The sequence below is a fragment of the Glandiceps talaboti genome, chromosome 11, assembly GCF_964340395.1.
Source record: "Glandiceps talaboti chromosome 11, keGlaTala1.1, whole genome shotgun sequence".
Classification (NCBI taxonomy): domain Eukaryota; kingdom Metazoa; phylum Hemichordata; class Enteropneusta; family Spengelidae; genus Glandiceps; species Glandiceps talaboti.
The window spans coordinates 1,186,636-1,206,177 of record NC_135559.1 but is presented as its reverse complement, the minus strand read 5'-3'; the positions used below and the strand labels follow the sequence as shown (position 1 = coordinate 1,206,177).

Here is a 19,542-nt window from a genome sequence, read left to right as displayed (position 1 = left end):
TTTCACTCTTATGTACTATTTGTAGTAAGTTGTATATTTTGTTTTTGTTGATATTTTTTGTTCATATGATATTGTGGTGGTTGTTTTGTGATTTCCTTTCATAATTTGTTTGCATTCACGTACTTTTGCATCCACTTTTTGTCCATGAATTTTTGTACTTAACTGTTCCACTATTCTCAAACAAATGTATTTTAAAAATATTCAAAATTCTGCCTGTTAAAATCCCACTTTTTTCACAGTAGATGTGAACTGACTGCCATAAATCTGTCTAGCTTTAAAAAGAAAAAAAAACTGCCATTAGACTTCACACTGTATATTCTTTCCATTTACTTTATTTTATGTGAACAATCTTTGGACTATCGCCAAAAAAACGTAATTACCAATTTATGTGATTATTCCTGCCAGTAGCTCCAAAACTGCCTTATGTCTCTCTGTTTGCAAATTATAAGCAAAAGTCTTGATATAGAATTAGCCTTGGTGATGTTGACATCTTTGTGTGTGTAACTTAATCACACACTCATTCATCTTCTTTGTTTTTTCGAATTTCTATATCGCAAAACCTGAAATAGCTATAAGTTTTTAATGTGATGTACATTAGGAAGTACAACTGCTGACATCAGACCATGGACGTACAGAACCTGTTATAAACAGGGAAAGTAAATAAATGATTAATAACACTTGGCTTAGTATGTTGGCACAGCAGAGATTTATGTTGCATAATACACACCATAGTTTGATAAGAACAGTGTTGTGGCCGCTTTATGTGCACATGAAAATGCAACGGGAAATGGAAATTTGTTTGTAAACATGAACTACTATAGAAAGTGGCCATAAAACTGTTCTTATCAAATGATGGAATGTAAATACAAGTCTCTGTACTTCCAACATGCTATGCTAAGTGTTATTAATCCAATTCAGTTGTTTACTTTCCCTGTTTGTAACAGGTTTTGCCCATCTATGGTCTGATGTTGGCAGTTGTAAAAGATAAAAAAGAAGTTATTTTAGTACTGCCTTACTTCTTAAATGAAATATCAAATTATTTGCACTGCCAATAATTATTTGATAATGATTTATTCAGATTTATTAAAATTATAAACTTTCTTTTATGGCTTAGTAGCATTTCTTCAAAGGTTTATGTGAAACATAAATGTTTTGCATGTGCTTGTGTGTGTGTGTGTGTGTGTGTCTGTGTGTGTCTGTCTGTCTGTCTGTCTCTGTGTGTCTGTGCGTGTGTGTCTGTGTCTGTGTGTTCTGTATCTATATTATTGATGTATATCTCTGTGTATGTTGTGTGCTCACATTTGTATTTGTTGTGAAATCCAGTATGCTATGTGATGATGACATTCTCTCGTCATAGCATATTTTTCTGCTGATGCCTCTTGGCAATGTGTCTTGATATAGTGCCGTAAAGTGGTATGTGGTTTTACAACAATGGTGTGGTGAATGTTACTGCACAGTGTTAGTAGATCGTTGTTGACTTTGAATGTTTTGATGTGACGAGGCAGACAGTAACAGTGTATATTAATCCAGCGGATATGTCGGATAAAACCCCCTAACTTGGCTTAAAGAAGTGAAGATGCTTCCAGGAAGTTAAGGATCCTTATTATAGATATAGATCTGTGCCAGGGGTACTATTTGTAAAGTGCTTTGAGCACTGTGTTGGAAAGTGCTGTATATAACATTATTAATATAAATAAGAGCTGATTACAATCAGCCATGGATCAACTGACATAAATTTAAGAAATGGATACTATATTCAAGATGGCTGCCATGTATAATTCATACTTCATACAATTAATAAAATGTTTTTTTAACTTCGTGATAAAAGAACCATATTTGGAGTTAAGGCAGAGTATGACATGCTCATTGAAACTAGATATTAAACATTTTGCATAAATTAAAAATGGCTGCCGTTTTCAAAATGGTCATCATCCTTTTGACATGCTAAACTTGAGTTTCCATATTAATTAAAATATCATAAATGTTTTATTATTTGTTATCATGTCAGTTTTGTCATGATCCTGACTTATGAACAAAACACAGTCAGGACTTGGGAGGGAAAATGAAATATATGAACTATGCAGCATCTTGATCTGGGTCTGGTTTTGGACTGTCATCTGTCATCCGTTCTTTGTTTTGCTGCTTTTCCTCGTCCCGTTCTCCTTCCTGCCCGTCTCCAGTGCTCTGTTCCTTCGCCGTGATATCTTTGTCTTCACTTTCCGTTTGTTGCTTTTCTTTTTGACTTTCCTCAACACTAGTAGTTTCCTTTTCCTTGGCGCCCTTTTCTTGACGTCTTTTCTTTTGTTTCTTTTTCTGTAACCAAAAATATTAGCTTTAGTGGCAATGATTTAAGCTTTAGTAAGTAGTAGTAGTAAGTAAGTAAGTAAGTAAGTACGTACGTAAGTAAGTAAGTAAGTACGTACGTACGTACGTAAGTAAGTAAGTAAGTAAGTAAGTAAGTAAGTAGTAGTAAGTAAGTAAGTAAGTAAGTAAGTAAGTAAGTAAGTAAGTAAGTAAGTAAGTAAGTAAGTAAGTAAGTAAGTAAGTAAGTAAGTAAGTAAGTAAGTAAGTAAGTAAGTAAGTAAGTAAGTAAGTACACGCTATCGGTTTCTGTACTATTTGTGTGAGTAATTCGTAACAAAAAACGTGTGCGATGTGCCTAATCGAAAATCTTAGTTTGATTGTATAAATTTGAAATAACAAACCTTTTTATTTTCCTTTGCACGTTGTTGTTGTTGCCACCAATCTCTCGGATACCTACTAATATCATCAATTAACTCTTCGTTCTCATGCCAGTCTTTTTGCCATTTCTTGTGATCATATTCAGGCTCACTTGCCATAATTCTCCTTAAGATCTCCTGATTCTCCTTGGTAACCCTCAGAAGTTCTTTCTGTCTCTTTTCTCTGTTCAAACTGTATTGGGTAAATGTAAGAAGTGCATCTTTAAGTTTGCGTGACATGCCCAGCTTTACAACGTTAGGCAGCTTTTGGCTACAAAATGTAACAATTAATTTCATCATGCACGTTTTTCTTCACACACTTTAGTAACCTTAGAAATTCTACTATAAAACAACTCAATTGGAAAACTAAAGTTTAAACCAGAGTCATAATCCTAGGTAAACAACAACTTTAAAAAAAAAATTAAATTAAAACTGCATTAACTGCAACCGAAATATTTTCTGAAACTGATTTCGAATTGTTAGATATAATGGCTTAAATATCCTTAACGGTACGAAATCGCCTGTAGGTAGAAATATTCATTCAGCTGTGCACATAATATGGTACAATATATTAATTGATTTTCGGTGTGTCTGTGTTTGTGTTTGTGTTTGTGTCTGTATCTGTATCTGTATCTGTATCTGTGTCTGTGTCTGTGTCTGTGTCTGTGTCTGTGTCTGTGTCTGTGTCTGTGTCTGTATCTGTATCTGTATATGTATCTGTGTCTGTATCTGTATCTGTATCTGTATCTGTATCTGTATCTGTATCTGTATCTGTATCTGTATCTGTATTGTTGACGTACAAATACCACGTACACACTAGCCTAGAATGTGGGGGTTTATCTGTATCTAGGCTAGACAGCATACCTTCTGTAATCGTAGTTATTTCTGTTGTCAACTCGTCCCTGTGTTCTCATGATCATTGACATTTTCTCCAGAAGGATACGATTATCACGTTCAATGGTAGCTAACCTCTCTTCTTTCATCTGTAAACAAGATATAAGGATTAATGTATACTGTGCATATCATCAACTATTGTGGTCTGTATATATAGGGGTTGGGTTTTATACCATGCCACATTTGTCATGTGCAATAATTTAATTATTCATTTGTATTACTGACCAGATTTAAACTGAATGCCTCTAAAGGCAAAACTATAATGTTTTAGTCTTACACACATTGTTGGAATGCAAAATTCTGAGTTAGGTATTATACATGATGTATCCCTTAATTGGAAAATTAATTATATAAAGCTATATGAAGTTTGGAGCTTGCATAGTTAACATAGTGCCTAATTATCAAAAACTCATTAATTGTAGTATAGCATAGTATAGTATAACATAGCATAGCATAGTATATATAGTATAGTATAGTATAGTATAGTATAGTATAGTATAGTATAGTATAGTATAGTATAGTATAGTATAGTATAGTATAGTATAGTATAGTATAGTATAGTATAGTATAGTATAGTATAGTTTATAATATACCTAGTGATAATACTGTGCCATGATTCGCTAGAATCAGTCACGTGATAGGAAAATAGAATGACTACTTCCCTTGGGGAAATAGTCCCATCAATTTTTACATAGTCACGTGACCACCGCGCGTTCACAGCAGGTCAAAATGGCAGCTTCTGACGATGTCGTCTGCCACCGCGAGTTCACAGCATGAGGTATATTATAAAACACATATTGCCTGGCCTATATTCGGGCTATAGCACCCGTTCATTACCCCCTCGTGACTGTGAGTTACCAGAATCACATGCTATTTCCCTCGGCCTTTGGCCTCGGGAAATAGCATGTGATTCTGGTAACTCACAGTCCCTCGGGTGTAATAAACGGGTGCTATAGCCCTCATGGCCAGGCAATATGTGTTCAATATTGTAGTATAGTATAGTATAGTATAGTATAGTATAGTATAGTATAGTATAGTATAGTATAGTATAGTATAGCATAGCATAGTATATATAGCATAGTATAGTATAGTATAGTATAGTATAGTATATATAGCATAGTATAGTATAGCATAGCATAGTATATATAGCATAGTATAGTATAGTATAGTATAGTATATATAGCATAGTATAGTATAGCATAGCATAGTATATATAGCATAGTATATATAGCATAGTATAGTATAGCACAGCACAGCATAGTATTTCAACTTGTTACTGTACTACTTTAGGATAACATCGACATCCAATTATCATGTCTAATTATTCAGTTTTGGTGGCTATCCGATTGCAAAGGTGATACAGTAATAGTTAGTACCTGTACTGTGGTATGTGAAGTAGATGTGAGTTTGTGTACACATGAGTTGATGACATCATGATTGATGGTTTATTGGATAACTTGATGACAATAAAGTTACTTTGTGATACAATATCAACATTGGTGGTATACCATAACAACATCATTGTTGAGAAACCTGGCAAAGCAAACTGTAAATAACATTGCGACTGCTACCAGGAAACAGAGTATCAAAACGGCATAATCTGATGCCAACATATCATAACCACGCGTACGTATGATAAACTAATCAATTTAAACTCTGCATGCATAAACAATGATGCAATGCCTGCAGGTGATTCATCAAGTCTCATTTTATACAATGGAGGTCAGCTGACTTGAATCAAAAGTTTGTCTGACGGTACAGCAATTTTACTAACATTGTCATATTTAATAGTCTGGTTCGATATACCTTACAACACTGCCTCTTTTTATCGTCTGGTATGAAAAAAATATCATTAACGCTGCTACACTCCCCCCCCCCCCCCATCATTGGCTACCATTCATATATATGGTAACAACTTATACTATTTCAAGGCATGTCAAATAGATTACAATGTAACAATTATACTCCAATTTTGTTGTAGAAGACAATAGGATGTAGCAATGTTAATAACAGTTTATTGTAGCACTTGACAATTTTAAAAAGGTAGCAATGTTAGGAAGTTCGTTATTTGGCAACACCAGACTATGATATTTGTTCCAACTGAACTGGCTTTCATTGTATTATATTGTATTGTATTGTATTGTGTTGTATTGTATTGTATTGTATTGTATTGTATTGTGTTGTGTTGTGTTGTATTGTATTGTATTGTATTGTATTGTATTGTATTGTATTGTATTGTATTGTATTGTATTGTATTTATTGTATTGTATTGTATTGTATTGTATTGTATGTGAATTTGATATACAGTCGGTAAAAATCATTCTAAGTATACAGCGAGCGAGCATAGATATTCAACAAGCCAAAGGTATGTCACTAAAATATCTCAGTTGTGGCATATCAGAAATGATTCATGATTCTGACGTATATAGACATGGTAGTTTGGTCCTAAACACAAAGAATCATTTTAACCATGGTAACAGGATTGACTCACCTGTAATGTTTTAATTTTGCAATGTATATGCATATATGTCCTTGGTGGTTTGTTATCAACCGATGCTTTCACTTCTTTCAGCTGTGAAGGAAAAGCAAAGAAATTAAACTCACAAGTTCAGAAATATGAACTTAAAAACCTCGGTTGCTGTAATTTGCTTAGAATTTCGTCATTTTACGTTGAACAAAAAGTACTGTGAACTCTTTAGAATGGGGTCTCTTCTAACTAGACGATAACAGCCCATCACCGGCGGTGTTAGTACTAGTACTGGTCGTTGGCAGTACTGTATAAATTGGCTTGATTCTGTGTATATGAGCTAACAATAGAAATAAGCTGAGCTACGTCGTCCCATGGCAAACTGTTAATAAAAAAAACTGTTCGGAGTGTTGATATAGTTTGATTACCGGGTGATGAAAACACATGCTTCATTTCAACGAGTGCAATCAAACATAAAAGAATTTCGAAAATATGACAACAAATATATAATATGACATCTATTGGATTTTAACTGTATATGTACATGTATTTTGAATAAAACGTTTTATACTAATTCTTCGACATAAAAGCTCCCTTTTAAAATTAGTTAATTTACTTTGATTGGAAGATTTGACAAAATTGGCTAAATATCAATATTAGATAATATTGTTACATTGGGGCATGTAAGCTGAGTGACACTGTGTAACAATGTTCGTATGTTAATGTTTAGGCCGCCGAATGCTATTAATTCTGAATAAATTGTTTGTACCTTATACCTGTCGACTTGCTTGAATTTAATGGTAGATACCAGAGAATTCAAGATAAGAAATATGATTAGGAACAATTGTTTGTTAAGTTTAGTTTATACCCCGTTTGATATCAGATAACAACAACAGATCTAGACTGATGGATTAACACACACATACATACATACATACATACATACATACATACATACATACATACATACATACATACATACATACATTTAAGTACAATAATTATTGTAATGTTAATCCTTTCAAGGGTGAGTATCTCCTAATATTAACTCATGCAGATAAAATGTAGCAATATTGGTACGATATGTGTGGCGCCAGACAATGAAGTGTAGCAATACATGCAAGATTTTTGTCGAGACAAAAATACAATGTAGCAATGTTAGTAAGATTTTTGTTGAGACAAAAAATACAATGTAGCAATGTTAGTAAGATTTTTGTCGAGACAAATAATACAATGTAGCAATGTTAGTAAGTTTTTGTCGAGACGGACAACGTTCTGTTTCACGTTTAATGGTTTCTATTGTAAAATCGTGATCAGATCTCCAACAAGTAAAGTCTAGTTAAATTCATGACAAGAAGGAAGAATGAAAATAAATCAAATGTTGGCCATACCAACCATCAGAGGATTATAAACCAAAAACTAAGAAACTTTGAACATCCAAATTTTACACCGTCCGTATTCTTTGATGTATATTTGGTCTATCCTTGGAGTCTATGTTTGGCAAGTTTGACGGAGCCTAAACATTGCTATCCCAAGGTAACGCTCAATAAGTACAACGTTTACATGGTGACCATACCAGGGCCACAAACACGTCGATTGCTTTGTAACCTACAGTGCTTGAAAGTACTCACCTTTTGTCTGTGTGCATCGTAATACTTCTGATCCCATTTTCTCTGTAGTATCCTACTCTGACAAGGTTGTATCGATTGATAGGTACGGTGCATTATGATATTTTAGGTGACTATTTCCAACAACTTTACAGAAAACGACGTCAGTCCTGAAATTCGTGCTGTCTTTTGTGTGTTGTGTTGACTCGTCGTCCACAGTAGCAAATGAATGTCTGATTAAGCATTAACTTTTCCCTCTTAACTTTAATATTTAACTATATATGGGTACGGTCCACATTGCTAGGAGAAATAAAAATGCAAACTAAAAAAAACAATAAAGTTCTGTTATAAGCTTACACCGATCCAACAGACCAAATTAAAGTCAAAAGACTAAAAAAGGAAAGTTCTGAATGTCAATTAATCGATATAGACAAGAGGCTCAACAGTTCGGAACAGTAAGCTTAAATTTGAAAATTATAAACGTACAAAGTGACTTTTACTAAACCTGCTATCAGAATTTACAGCAACTTTTAAAAGGATTTTTTTTCGCACGCACCCCCCCCCCCTCACTCTCAAAAATCTTCATAACCCCCCCCCCCCCACATCCACGGAATGAATACACGAAATTTTTCACTTTCTTAATAATCAAAGGAAACTTTAAAGTAGGCAAGGTTAACTCGATCGTTGTTCAATGGTAATGTGGCTTAACACAATTTTACAATTTCAAAGATAGCTTTCCTTTCCCCAATTTCCAAACTTTTTCTTCCAAAGCTACTAGTGATAGTAACACTTTATTTTCGATCTTAACGAGGTTGTATGATTTGAATTAAATTTGAGAAATATAACGGAAAGAAATTACCAAACGACAAGCTTGTACGATGTAAGTTAATCTATCTCAAATGTTTAGGTCTCAGTCCATCGCACACAAAAAATTACATAAGAGTAGAGAGAGAAAAAACGAAAAAAAGTGAATATCATTCTTCAAATAATTCAAGAGAAAAAGAAGGCAAGGGAGAACATATACAGTACATCAATGTTTGCTAAACAAAACTAGTCAGAGTTTTAAAAGCTTTATGAACAAAAACTGATAGTTTGTACTGAACTACTTCATTCTTATAAGTCAGTAAGGAAATAGAGAGATAGAATATTTGTTGATTGAACATGATCGTTGGCTCAGAAGTGAACGCTACCCCAGCCTAAGAAACACGAGGATTACTATAAGGTCGACTGGAGATGGCGGTACACATCGTCAAATTTTAAAGTCCATTTATCATGTTTATTCAAAGGTCAAAACGTGCAATTGCGACTGTTTGCAGTCTCAAAACGACTTATTACGTAAGAGTTGAAAAATGTCAATTTTCTTTTCTTGGCAGTAACAAAATCTGTCCATGGCCGAGATAAACCATATTTCAGAAGATTTATAATAGAAAAACAATTGAAAGTGAAATAGAATGAAATTCCAACCTACCTACTCTATTTTTCTGAAGTCATGTTATCGGAAACAAACATTTATTTTTGCCGATCCTCCTATTGTTTGAATGTTATTTTTAAAACATTATACTGGGGCGTTGTTCGGTTATAACGAAAAACAAAAGATTGTACAGTTTGGCCACTGGGAGTGTTGTATAACGAAAAACAAAAGATTATAACGTTTGGTCACTAGGAGTGCTGTTCCAAAGTGAGGGTCATCATAGTCGAGTACTATAATCTTACTCATCTCTTTATATCATGGCAAAAGTTGGTTTCATTCTCAACCAGTAAAACTTCGTGCTAGTACTTTTTTCAGACCATGTAAGTTTTCAGAACTTTATAGATTTGTTATCGCCACACTTTGTTGACAGCCATAGTAGCCCTCATTTTTACTTTTGGTGTCCTCTGCACTTCTTTTGAAAATGACTGCAAGATGGATAAGCGTAAAACGGCACACACATGCACAGAGTGACACTCACTCGTACACACACACACACACACACACACACACACACAGCATACACAGACAGACAGACAGACAGACAGACACACACACACACACATGCAGACACAGACATCATACACAGACAGACAGACAAACAGACAGACAGACAGACAGACAGACAGGCACACACACACACACACACACACACACACACACGACGTAAAGATTAACAACCAGAATGTTGAATAAAACAATTTTAATATCAAAGCTCCAAAATGTGACATTTCGACCTCAAGTTTTCTTTCTTTCTCTGAATACAGGGTACATAAATGAGGAACACACTTTATTACCCCAAAACAAAATAGGAAACACGAGGATACAATCAAAGCTGTGTTCAATATCTAGATGGTATAGAACTTGTACTCATATCATCTCAAAGTTGTACATTAGTAATTGACTTACATTACATACTACATATGTAAACCTTCAGATGAAGTGACTTCATAAAGATGAAGGTCAAATACACCCTGAGATGAAATGTCATCTATATAATTATACTGAGTTTTTGTCAGTGATGCAATCATTTGTGAAGTTGAACATTGTCTTGGAAAGCCTCTATAGAAGGCTGGGTGGTTCACCTGGAAAACATTGGCTGGGTGGTTCACCTAGCAAACATTGGCTGGGTGGTTCACCTGGCAAACATTGGCCGGGTGGTTCACCTGGCAACTATTCTCAACATAACATAGCCAAAAATAGTAAATTTGAATTTCTGAATTCACAGGCATTGTGGAGGTAATACTTACAATGTTGACAGTCTAGTCTATTACAGTGATATCACATTCTACTTCTCCAAATGTATTACCATTTTTAAAGAGATATTTTGTACCAACAGACATACTGTCTAGTATTATCAATAATCAAGTTGTACGTATTTATGACTGCAGTACACAGCTTTGACTGTATCCATACTGGCTGATAGTCAACTCTCTCAATCAACTGCTATTTATTGCTCTGTTGCTGGGAAACGTTTCGTTTACACATCATGTGATGACTACTATCAAAATGTAAAAACTGTGTCAAAAAAAGGCAGTTTGAGAGAGGAAAGTGTCTCTGAATTACATTATAAAATTCATACACTCTTGCAGGCTTTTGACACATGCTTAGCAAATTACAATGAGTGACTGTGTAAACCTATGTATATGTACAGTTAAGATAAATCTCATTTCATCTGATTATGAAATCTTACATTCACTTTATTTCAAATTTATACATCTTATTGTGAATCTTAAAAAATATTTATAAAACAAATGAAATATGATATTTAATCATCTTCAAATGACATTCCATAAAACTGATGAAAATTTACAATTCTTATAATTACTATGCACTTAAAAAATAATAATTTTCAGCGTCTCTGGGACTAATGTTTGTATGTATATAAGTTTATATTGATTGGCATGCAGCTTTCTTTTAAGTATCATGGCTTGTTACCATACAATAACTGACACTAAATCTTTATGCTTTAGTAAATTTTGAAATGACTGGATCAATCTATTTGATAATAATAAAGTGTTACATGTATTTAAAAGTGTATAATTTATCGGATACTAATTTTGTATAGTAAGTATGACAACTTATCTTACATGTATTTGAGATGAAGTTGTTGTGCATTTTACTTTGTTTTAAAAAAAAATTGCCGTTATTTTTTTCCACAAATACTTTGCAGACTAGAATTGATATTCTGAAATACTAATATTTTCACTTGGGATTCATTTTCACTGTTTTTGCTGATGTAATTCTCTGCTAAAATAAAATCCCTTGAAAATACTTTTTATTCATAGATACCATGCATTACCTTCCAAAATCAGAAAAATTCAGGTCCAGGTGAAAAAGCCAAATTCATTTTCAGTGAAAATTAAATCATAGCATATGAATAGCATAGCATATAGCATTGAAAATATAGCGCTTGATAGTAATATCATTATGATTTGTTTGTTTTCATCTGCGTCTAAATCTGACCCAGGAATATAGTCACCCATACTATACTTGAGACATCTAAATTTGTTATGATAATAACAGCAATGTGATAGCAGGATAAGTAAAATGAAGAGAACACAAAATAAAATCTTGCAACCCTGCATTGCTAAACATATTGTGTACTTAATATGTAAATCTTAGCGACATAGCTCTCTTCTTCATAACACTAATCTACTTTTATTTTATTACACTTCCACAGAAAAATGTAAAAATACCCAAAAGGATGCAACCAACCCTCTCCTTTTTGAATATAAGTTATGACGTAGGTATCATTCTTTATAGAATTTGCGTGTGTAATTACTCTAAAGAACTTGTACATGATTGAGGATACTTATTAACTAGCCCAAATAGGTGTATGGTAACTAATAAGTGGAATTTGTTTGTATCAGGAAAAGATTGCTTACAAAACTTGTCTTATGATAAACCATAAATAAGTATGGCTTATTGGAATGCTTATGTGATAGAAGTATAAAATTTAACGCCATTATTCTTTATATGACCTTATATGGTCATGACCATATTTGGTCAATAGTTTATTCAAACGAGTCTGCAGTATTACCATATATGGTTATGGTTTATGTAAGTGAACCTGAATATGACCATATATAGATATGGTTTATTTACATGATGAAAAACAGTTACAATGTATCTTATGCGGCCTCTTGTTCTGTGTCCTGTTCTTGACTTTCTTCTGTTTCTTCTTCTCCCTCCTGTTGCTCTTCACTATTCTCTGCAGCCTTTTGTTCTTCTGCTTCTTTTTCCTTGCGTCTTTGCTCTTGTTTCTCCTTCTGTATTTCAGAAATATTTCAAAAGGATTAGTCCTTTTTCTAGAGGTTTGCCAGACAACTGTTTGTCTCACCCACAATTTAATCCTATTCTGACCTTAACCCTTTCAACCCTGATTCCCACTGTTGCCGGAACGTGCAAGCACTAAATAAGACTAAAGAAAATTAAGAATGGACCAGTATGTAGTGTCATTGAATGATTAGATTAGCTGGCTTGGAATCTACACATTGCAGGTTCAAGCCTTGTTGCTGTAGTTGTTTCTGAATGGCTAAAGTCCTTGGGCAAGATGTGAACCATCATTATGTTCCAATCAACCCAGCTGTATAATTGGGGACCTGGTAGGATAAAGGTTGCAATGTGAATGCTTTAATCCTATGCACTATAGAGACTGCAATGGATCATATGTGTCCTTTGGAGTTACAAAAGTATAAAGGTTCATTTTTGCCATGATAGGTACATGCCAGCAGTGATGATTGTAAAACGATTTGAACACTGTATGAAAAAGAACTCTCAAAAAAGTACAATGATAATATATATTTGAAGTAAACATGTTTCAATTTACCTTTCTCTTTTCCTTCTCCTGTTGATCCAATTCCCACCAATCCCTAGGATATCTGCTAATGTTATCCATGAACTGTTCATTTTCATCCCATTCTTGTTGCCATTTCAGATGATTATATTCAGGTTCCCTGGCCATAATTCTCCTCAAGATCTCTTGATTTTCTTTGGTAACTCTCAGAAGTTCTCTCTGTCTCTTTTCTCTGTTCAAACTGTATAAAAGAGTGATGTTTAGTTAGTACAATAACTCAAAAAGCATCCCTAAGTTATGATGAATAATTATGCTAACATGATACAGCCATGTAAACACTAACTTGATACAGTCATGTAAACATTGACAATAGATACAGCCATGTATTATAAAACAGTGTAAATAGTGACAATAGATACAGCCATGTAAACACTAACTTGAAACAACCATGTAAACAGTCACATGATACAGCCATGTAAAGTGACAATAGATACAGCCATGTAAACAGTGTAAACAGTGACAATAGATAGTCATGTAAACACTAACTTGATACAGCCATGTAAACAGTGACAATAGATACAGCCATGTAAACACTAACTTGATACAGCCATGTAAATATTGACGATACAGCCATGTAAACAGTGACAATTGATACAGCCATGTAAACAGTGACAATAGATACAGCCATGTAAACAGTGACAATAGATACAGCCATGTAAACAGTGATGATAGATACAGCCATGTAAACAGTGACAATAGATACAGCCATGTAAACAGTGACAATAGATACAGCCATGTAAATATTGACAATAGATACAGCCATGTAAATAGTGACAATAGATACAGCCATGTAAACAGTGACAATAGATACAGCCATGTAAACAGTGACGATAGATACAGCCATGTAAACAGTGACAATAGATACAGCCATGTAAACAGTGACAATAGATACAGCCATGTAAACAGTGACGATAGATACAGCCATGTGCACACTGACGATACAGCCATGTAAAGTGACAATAGATACAACCATGTGCACACTGACGATACAGCCATGTAAACAGTGACAATAGATACAGCCATGTAAACAGTGACAATAGATACAGCCATGTGCACACTGACAATGGATACAGCCATGTAAACAGTGACAATAGATACAGCCATGTAAACAGTGACAATAGATACAGCCATGTAAACAGTGACAATAGATACAGCCATGTAAACAGTGACAATAGATACAGCCATGAAAGTTTTAAATATGTTTGTTATCATATAAAACGTTACCTTTTATAATCATACACATTTCTGTTGTCGACTCGTCCCCTGGTTCTCATGATAATTGACATTTTTTCTAGTAAAATACGGTTATCACGTTCCACGGTGGCTAACCGCTCTTCCTCCAACTGTAAGAGAAAGGTAGGATGTTAGTATTGTTAGTTTCAGTACACTGAATTATGAGAATAGATTTTCTCACAGCATCACCTCTACTGCTCTAAAATTACATAGCACAAACAGAGTTATTTTGGTGTACAGTGTTTCACTCATGTGATGTGACATGTTTTACACACATTCCGACAACTTCAGAAGCAACATAACAATGTGCTGAGTTATGAAACACTATATATTGAGCACAGGACCAATTTCTATTGAGTAATGGAACACTATAAAGTCTATTGAGTTATGAGTTCATAGGCGCTGAAACACTGCAAAAGCAAAAAAAAAACTACTAGTGGAAAACACACTAAAAGAGTCACAAAAGTCACTGACAATTAAAGAGTCCCATGTAATAAAAGTCATTAATTATAAACAAAAATCAATTATGCTATTATTATATTCAAGAAGTCAACTTGTCTAGGTGTATCCTGATCTTTGTAATCTTGTACAATGTAGTGACTAGTTGCAATGATATATTATCTGACCTGTACTAACTTGACAAAGGCCAGTTATTTGTTTTCTATGGTATGTGTGACCTTTGACCCTAGTTTTACATGTACATGTAGCTTTGTATGACCACTGTTGACATCCTATCTGTATCAGTACAATGTATGCTATTGTCTATTCAGTTCTGTATTTTTACTGTAATGTAGAAGGTAGGTATGCTATGTCATGTAGTATTTGTATCCCTTACATGGTGTATGACCGTATTGCAGTTTTTTCCTCAGGAAATAAAAGTGAAGTTAAAAGTAGTTTTATAGCAGTTTAACCACAGGAAATAAAGGTAAAGTTAAAAGCAGTTTTATAGCAGTTTAACCCCAGGAAATAAAGGTAAAGTTAAAAGCAGTTTTATAGCAGTTTTATCCCAAGGAAATAAAGGTGAAGTTGAAAGCAGTTTTATAGCAGTTGAACCCCAGGAAATAAAGGTAAAGTTAAAAGCAGTTTTATCCCCAAGAAATAAAGGTGAACTGAAAGCAGTTTTATAGCAGTTTTATCCCCAGGAAATAAAGTTTGGGTTAATGCTGTAATGGCTGTAGCTGCAACAATTCATACTTTACATCAAACATTAACCTAAAAATAGAGTTTATGACAATATTGGGTGACTCATGGGGTGATCAACATTGCAAGCAAGTGGACACTATCTGCCAGGACGACCATCAAGATGATAATGGACGACACATATGTACATGTACATAAATACTCCAATTATTGCTTTTTCCCCACAAGTACAAAATTATATGTAACATTATTCCTTTTCTCTTTGAGAAATCACTTACTAGGACTATGAGAACAACACTATATATTGTTCACTACCATTTAATGGCCTGTAGAGGGCAGCAAATTCCTACGTAACTAAGTGTTTATATGTTCCAAAGCTGAACCTTGGTATGTAAAGTAGATGTGACTTTGTGTACACATGAGTTGATGACATCATGATTAATGGTTTATTGGATAACTTGATGACAATAAAGTTACTTTGTGATACATTATATCAACATTGGTGGTCTACCATAACAACATCATTGTTGAGAAACCTGGCAAAGTACAGGTGATAAAGGTTTTCATAGGTGGACTGAACTTGATCTTACAAATTAGCAACTACATACTGGAAGTTGAATCTGTCAACTCTTCAAAATCTTGGCAACTGTAAGTGTCACTGTCAAGTACTTTTGAATGAATGAATGTTGACTAAATATTCTAAAAGAAATTTTCTTAGATGCCAACAAATTGTTTTATGTTATCTAGTAAAATGAACCCAGATGTGGATTTATCACTATTACGACAATTTATTCATTATATACAGCCCATTGCAAGTTAGTGTTCACTGGTTTTGTTTGATACAACCACACAGAAACCAATATGAAACTGTGCATACTAGTCTAAAGATAGCAAGATTGCATGAATAGTGTCTTGCAAACATTTTGTCTAAATGAAATGAACTAATGTGCCACCATGGAAACAGCTCTACAATTAATAATTTATCAAAGAAAAATAGTGAAACATCATGTGATTGGAACATAACTAATCATTATTATTACTAATGTTAGTGGACATTTATATTTTATTACATTAATAATTTATTTAACTCTTTGTGAAACTATGTCTCCTGGGCATTCAAGGATTTGCTCTGATGAAAACAATGTACTGTATATATATATATATATATATATATGTATGTGATGTACATAGCCTTGTTTCTAATGTAATGTACATGTATGATGAATAAAGTGTGTCTAAGACATGTCTATACACTGTAAACTCTACATAGTGAATATTATACCATGCACACGCCAGGTTCCAAAAAAAAAATAAACATATACTCTGGTCATTCCACATCACAACAATGCATGTCTATGTCATGACAATGTATGTCTACATCACTGGTTCTGCTGTGTTTGAAATAGGAGTCAAAATGTTCAAAATTGCAATTACTTTCCCCAATTTTCTTTGATATTACTGGCACTGGTATAATTATGTTATTCTCCAATATTTTTCTTCATTCAGCTGGAAAGCACCCATGATCAAAGAATTGTCACTACTCGCCTAGCTTTTTATAACACCAATTTAGAGAGAGAGAGAGAGAGAGAGAGAGAGAGAGAGAGAGAGAGAGAGAGAGAGAGAGAGAGAGAGAGAGAGACAGAGAGAGAGAGAGAGACAGAGAGACAGAGACAGAGACAGAGACAGACAGAGAGAGACAGAGAGACAGCGACAGACAGAGAGAGAGAGAGAGAGAGAGAGAGAGAGAGAGAGAGAGAGAGAGAGAGAGAGAGAGAGAGAGAGAGAGAGAGAGAGAGAGGAGGGAGGGAGGGAGGGAGGGAGGGAGGGAGGGAGGGAGAGAGAGAGAGAGAGAGAGAGAGAGAGAGAGAGAGAGAGAGAGAGAGAGAGAGAGAGAGAGAGAGAGAGAGAGAGAGAGAGAGAGAGAGAGAGAGAGAGAGAGAGAGGAGTAGCTTCATCTTGATCAATACAGTATAGCTGGCAACCTTCATTATTAGATATATATAGTCATAAGAAATGAACAACATATTGTCTTACCTGTAATTTCTTGAGTTTTAGATGTAAATGTACATATGTCTTTGGTGCTTTGGTATCTACCATTGGTTGGGCTCTTTTACCTAAAAGAGAGCGTGTACATATTTTAGTTAGACAGTTATTTACTCTTACAGGGCCTAAGACCATTAGAATGTCTGTGATATCGTAGATGTTAGATAATAAACTCCCCACTAACATCTATGGTGATAGACAAATACATCTCATTTATCTTTGTATCCAAATTATCACTAAATCCTGATGGAGTGAAGTACCCCTCCATCCCAAAGAACTACGCCCTCACTCACTCAAAACGTCTGACAAGTTACATTGACAATGGAGGGGCCCTTTATTGTTTATGTCAAAACAAACAAAAACCTAACAAGCGGTTGTCTATATTTCGATTCCTAACCTAATATACACTGATGTTTGGGGAACTGAAACAAAACACGAGATATTATTACAGTAACACACATTAGCAATTCAGCGGAGCATGTTTTCCTTGTGCTTTGGTATTCGTAAGATTAATTTCAAAACACGGAAGACGCAAAATAAACTAATTTAATTACAGAACACACCTGATCGTTACCACGCCCAATTCATGTTTCTACATCTTCACAAAATCAAACAAATAACCAGCGATCTACAATTATAGGACTTAGTCATAGTCCCATCGAGTACGTCGGCGGAGTTACAATATGTTAGCATTCAATGTTGTTGTGCGGAACAATTGAAGGGAACATAAAGGAAAGCCACATCAGCCGCCGGACGTCGGACATGTTAATTATGGCGGAGTATGAAGTGTTTCCGAATTCACTCCCCCGATCACCCGTTTTTCTCGAAATAAACGGTTGCAATGCTTACTAACCCATCAAATATTTACTTTGAAATGGTAAATTTGGAGTACGTACATATATTTTGAAAGTTTTACCGGGTGCACAGATTGAAAACGCACATTTTGTTGACGTGACATTCTCGCATGTTCGCGTAGTGATAACAACTTAAAGCACATATCACGTCTTCCACCCATAAGCTCTTCAGACGACTTACCTTCTGTCGATGTTCATTGTAATATTTTTCATCCCATCTCTTTTGAAGTATCCTACTTTGACAGGGCAGGATCGACTGATAGGCACGATGCATCGTGGAAGTGTATTTAACCAGGGAAATATTCAGAAAACGACAAAATCTTGAGTTCAATCAGGTCGGCACTGTGTTGACTTCGTCGTCAATAGTGGCAGCTGAATGCATTATCACCTATTGACCTGATTTGTTATATCATGTGACGGCGTCTCCATGGAGATCTCAGCGCGTCTAGCGGAAGCATTGTTATGCGGGGGCCGCTCATTGACCATAGATGAAATTATAGAACATGGAACTGGAATAATGCAAACTCATAGCTCTAACGAATGCTAAATAGTATAATTTAAGTTTATTAGTACAAAAAATGTGACTGCTAAGTTACAATACATACACAGGTCTTTCTATAACGTTTTCACAATACCCATTAGATAATCGATTCGTCCGATCAGAGCAGTGGGCATTTACAACTCAAGGGGGCGCTGACAACAATAGACGCATAATCACTTGCACATTGAATACCGAAGTCTCATACTTGTTTCACTGTCTCATGTCTACTCAAGTCGTCTCAACATCGTTGTACTAGAATAAAATATATCGTTAATAATTTAAGTTCTTAAAATGGCTAAGAGAAATAGCAGAGATTGGTTGGACCAACAAACATAACTGCCATAAGTGCATTACATGCTGACTCATACATGTATTGGTTTCATTTTCTGTCAGTATTCACAGATTGCCATAGTAACACTGGCAACATATAGGCATATCGATTTACGCTATGCGATTCACGATGTACAGTTAACATCAGATAACAGCTGTGGCATTTCCTACCTTGTGAACATCTCCAATAATTATTTTTAACCGTTAGCTGAACAATTAGTTTTATTCTAACAATGTATCTCCAGGGATATATTTCTACTATAGTGCCGACATATACTGAATATACCTTCACATATGTACGTACATGCATAGACCATACACGCTATGGTACATGCAACTCCATAAAGAGGCTATGGAATCAGTTCACATAATTGAATTAGTTGCCT

General features: G+C 34.7%; 2 protein-coding genes across 2 annotated transcripts; both read right to left on the bottom strand.

Moving 5' to 3' along the window:
* Positions 1–2,076: 2,076 nt before the first annotated feature.
* Positions 2,077–7,805, bottom strand: LOC144442629 (sperm axonemal maintenance protein CFAP97D1-like). Its single transcript, XM_078132008.1, has 5 exons — positions 7,713–7,805; positions 6,106–6,186; positions 3,585–3,703; positions 2,706–2,913; positions 2,077–2,313 (listed from the first exon to the last, which is right to left on the bottom strand). Exons 1-5 carry the CDS (start codon positions 7,803–7,805, stop codon positions 2,077–2,079), a joined length of 738 nt encoding a protein of 245 aa, XP_077988134.1.
* A 2,039-nt stretch (positions 7,806–9,844) lies between these two features.
* LOC144442173 (sperm axonemal maintenance protein CFAP97D1-like) lies at positions 9,845–18,666 on the bottom strand. Its single transcript, XM_078131442.1, has 5 exons — positions 18,463–18,666; positions 17,423–17,502; positions 14,240–14,358; positions 12,989–13,196; positions 9,845–12,428 (listed from the first exon to the last, which is right to left on the bottom strand). Exons 1-5 carry the CDS (start codon positions 18,557–18,559, stop codon positions 12,291–12,293), a joined length of 642 nt encoding a protein of 213 aa, XP_077987568.1. The 5' UTR covers positions 18,560–18,666; the 3' UTR covers positions 9,845–12,290.
* Positions 18,667–19,542: the final 876 nt, after the last annotated feature.

Excerpts from the sequence above, each read along its gene's own strand:
- LOC144442173 (XM_078131442.1), bottom strand. The coding sequence starts at position 18,559 with ATGCATCGTGCCTATCAGTCGATCCTGCCCTGTCAAAGTAGGATACTT. Across the intron at positions 17,503-18,462 it reads TGAACATCGACAGAAGGTAA|GTAAAAGAGCCCAACCAATG; the intron begins GTCGTCTGAAGA and ends GCTCTCTTTTAG. Across the intron at positions 13,197-14,239 it reads AATGTGTATGATTATAAAAG|TTTGAACAGAGAAAAGAGAC; the intron begins GTAACGTTTTAT and ends TCTTTTATACAG.
- LOC144442629 (XM_078132008.1), bottom strand. The coding sequence starts at position 7,805 with ATGCACCGTACCTATCAATCGATACAACCTTGTCAGAGTAGGATACTA. Across the intron at positions 6,187-7,712 it reads ACGATGCACACAGACAAAAG|CTGAAAGAAGTGAAAGCATC; the intron begins GTGAGTACTTTC and ends TTTCCTTCACAG. Across the intron at positions 3,704-6,105 it reads GCAAAATTAAAACATTACAG|ATGAAAGAAGAGAGGTTAGC; the intron begins GTGAGTCAATCC and ends TCTTGTTTACAG.